The sequence below is a fragment of the Anguilla rostrata genome, chromosome 1 (assembly GCF_018555375.3).
Source record: "Anguilla rostrata isolate EN2019 chromosome 1, ASM1855537v3, whole genome shotgun sequence".
NCBI classification, from domain to species: Eukaryota; Metazoa; Chordata; class Actinopteri; order Anguilliformes; family Anguillidae; genus Anguilla; species Anguilla rostrata.
In genome coordinates, this window is record NC_057933.1 from 70,004,780 (window position 1) to 70,007,279 (window position 2,500).

Sequence of the window (2,500 nt, forward strand, 5' to 3'; positions counted from 1 at the left end):
CTTCACACCTGATCTCTTACTCTCGTCAACTGTCAATCTCTGTCTTTTCTCTGAAAATCCCCTCCTCACATTCCTACGCACACACACACACATGCGCGCGCACACACATGCACACACCCACACAAATATGCACTCAAATGTGCACTCCCATTCAATCAGTGTAGGGTCAGGGAGTGTTTATAGAGCGTGGAGAAATATTTACAACCATTACTAGCCGCATTTCATACACACTTAACCTCTGAATGATGCAAAAGGCACTCAGACACACTGACAGACACTCACACACGCACACACACGCACACACACACGCACGCACACACACAGTAACGCTGTCCTAAGCTGTGTCATGGCACATGCTCTCTCAATGACGTATACTCTAATATAGTTGATTGATGTACCCGTTGTGTGATTCGGTCATGGGATATGTGTGTGTGTGTGTGTGTGAAATTCAACTGCAGCAGTAATGTGTAGCTCTATGAAAATGCGTACAAATGGGTTAATGTATGGATCAGCATGTGTGTGGATTAGTTAAAGGAGCGTGGAAACCTAACATTTGGAACAGTCTTTGGGAATGTGCTGCATACTTCTTTCTGTGCGTGTGTGTGACTGTGTGGGGCTTTGTGACTGTGAGTGTGTGTACGAATGTGTGACTGTATGTGTGTGATTGTGTGTGTCTGTTTGACTGTGTGTCTATGTGTGTCTGTTTGACTGTGTGCGTGACCATGTATGTCTGTGTGTGTCTGTGTGACTGTGTGTGTTTTTGTCTGTGTGCAGATCAGTGAAGTGTGCGAAAACTGGCCGGCTGCTTGAGGCAGCTGTGCTGGGGAGGGACAGTGGAGCAGTTTGCTGAGAGTGAGGGGGGGGGAGGGGCTACAGACGGAGAGGCCAGGTCGAGAGACAAGTGCAAAAGGGCTCAAGACAGTTGAACGTTCGCTCAGTTTTGCTGGTTAGACGTTTGATACGTTGTGGGATGAACCAAAGGTGAGCACACCCCACATCCACAGCCACAGTGCTGACCGCACCCACTGCCCGCTGCCCTCTGCCTGCTGCCTGCTTCCAGCTGCCAGCTGCTGCAAAGCGTGGTCACCCTTCGCCGCCGACTATATGTTTCAATGCAGTTTGGCGGGTTCGCTGGAATCCATCTGTAGTCCTAAATCCCTGAATATTTCAATCTTGAATACCAAAACACAAAGTATTTATGGCTCAGTGCACCGTTCCAGACTTCTATTATTTCCATATGGCCGTTAATGCATCAGTGTATATATCAGATGTATACCAAAGTGTGTGGATCATGCTGAGTGAGACATTTTCCATTTTGTAATGTCCCTCTGTCCCTCTGTCCCTCCTAACCCCCCCCCCCCCGCCCCCCCAGTCCTGCCCCGGGCGACCTGTGGACCCCAGAGCAGAGCAGTGCTCCGTCTTCGACAGCCAGGAGTTCATGGGGAGACTGTACACCTGGGAGCCCTTCACTGAAGGTGAGGGAGGGAGGGAGGGAGGAGGGAGGAGAGAAGGAGAGAGAGGGAAGGAGGAGAGAGAGTGAGAGAGAGTGAGTGAATGAGTGGGTGTGTGTGTGAGGAAGGATGGGAGAGAGAGGGAAGGAGGGAGGGAGGGAGGGCGAGAGAGTGAGAGTGAGTGAATGTGTGGGTGTGTGCATGTGAGAGAGAGAGAGCGAGAGAGAGAGAGAGAGAGAGAGAGAGAGGTTAATACTAAAACACACTAAAAATGAAACTGAAACACTAAAACACACACCTGGCCTTACAGAGTTAGGTGTGATAGTGCGGGTGGTGGGTGGAGTCATGTGTCTCGTGTGCTTCGTTGTTATTGGATGTTGCTGGGTCGCAGGTCGCTGTAAGACCTGGCAGGCCTCAGTTGTTTGCCAAACCAGCTTGGGCCCTTGAATTGAGTTTCAGTTTGGGACAGAGAGACAGACGGAGACAGCTATAGTTAGGAAAGTGAGGGAGGGGTCTGTTAGAAAGAGGCATAAACAGAAGTAGGGCCCCGGAAAGAAACAGTATGCCATCTCTCTTTTGGTCTTTCTCTCCGAAATAGTCCCCTTCTCTTTTTCCCCTCATCTTTCCAAAATAATTCTCTGTCTCAGTCCTTGCCAAGTCTCTCCACCCAACACTGACAGAGCAGAGATTTTTAGAGAGTGAGATAAAGGAGGAGAAAGAGAGGGCGACGAGGAAACTAGAAAATTTAGAGAATAATTTAGGAAGTGAAGGGGGGAAGAGAAAGGGAGAGAGAGGGGGGAGAGGACGGTGGGGACAAACGGGGGAGTTGGGAGACTTAAAACAGGGATTTGGAGAGGCAGAAACAGGGAGTGAGAGGCACAGCTGTGGAGTGATATCACCAGTATTTGTTAGTGTTCACACAGATGTGCTAAGGAAGAGAGCGCTAGAGAGAGAGAGTGCGTGCGTGCGTGTGTGTGTGTGTGTGTGCGTGTGTGTGTGTGTGTGTGTTTGCGTGTGTGTGTGTGTGTGTGTGCGTGTGTGTGTGTGTG

General features: G+C 49.9%; 1 protein-coding gene across 1 annotated transcript in view; it reads left to right on the plus strand.

Annotated features, from left to right (window-relative positions):
• Window positions 1–2,500, plus strand: part of adamtsl4 (ADAMTS-like 4) — a 27,060-nt gene that overhangs the window by 8,409 nt on the left and 16,151 nt on the right. Inside the window, exon 5 of the mRNA XM_064296610.1 lies at window positions 1,373–1,475. Coding sequence (XP_064152680.1) covers window positions 1,373–1,475 — 103 coding nt within the window. The remainder of the gene's footprint in view (window positions 1–1,372; window positions 1,476–2,500) is intronic.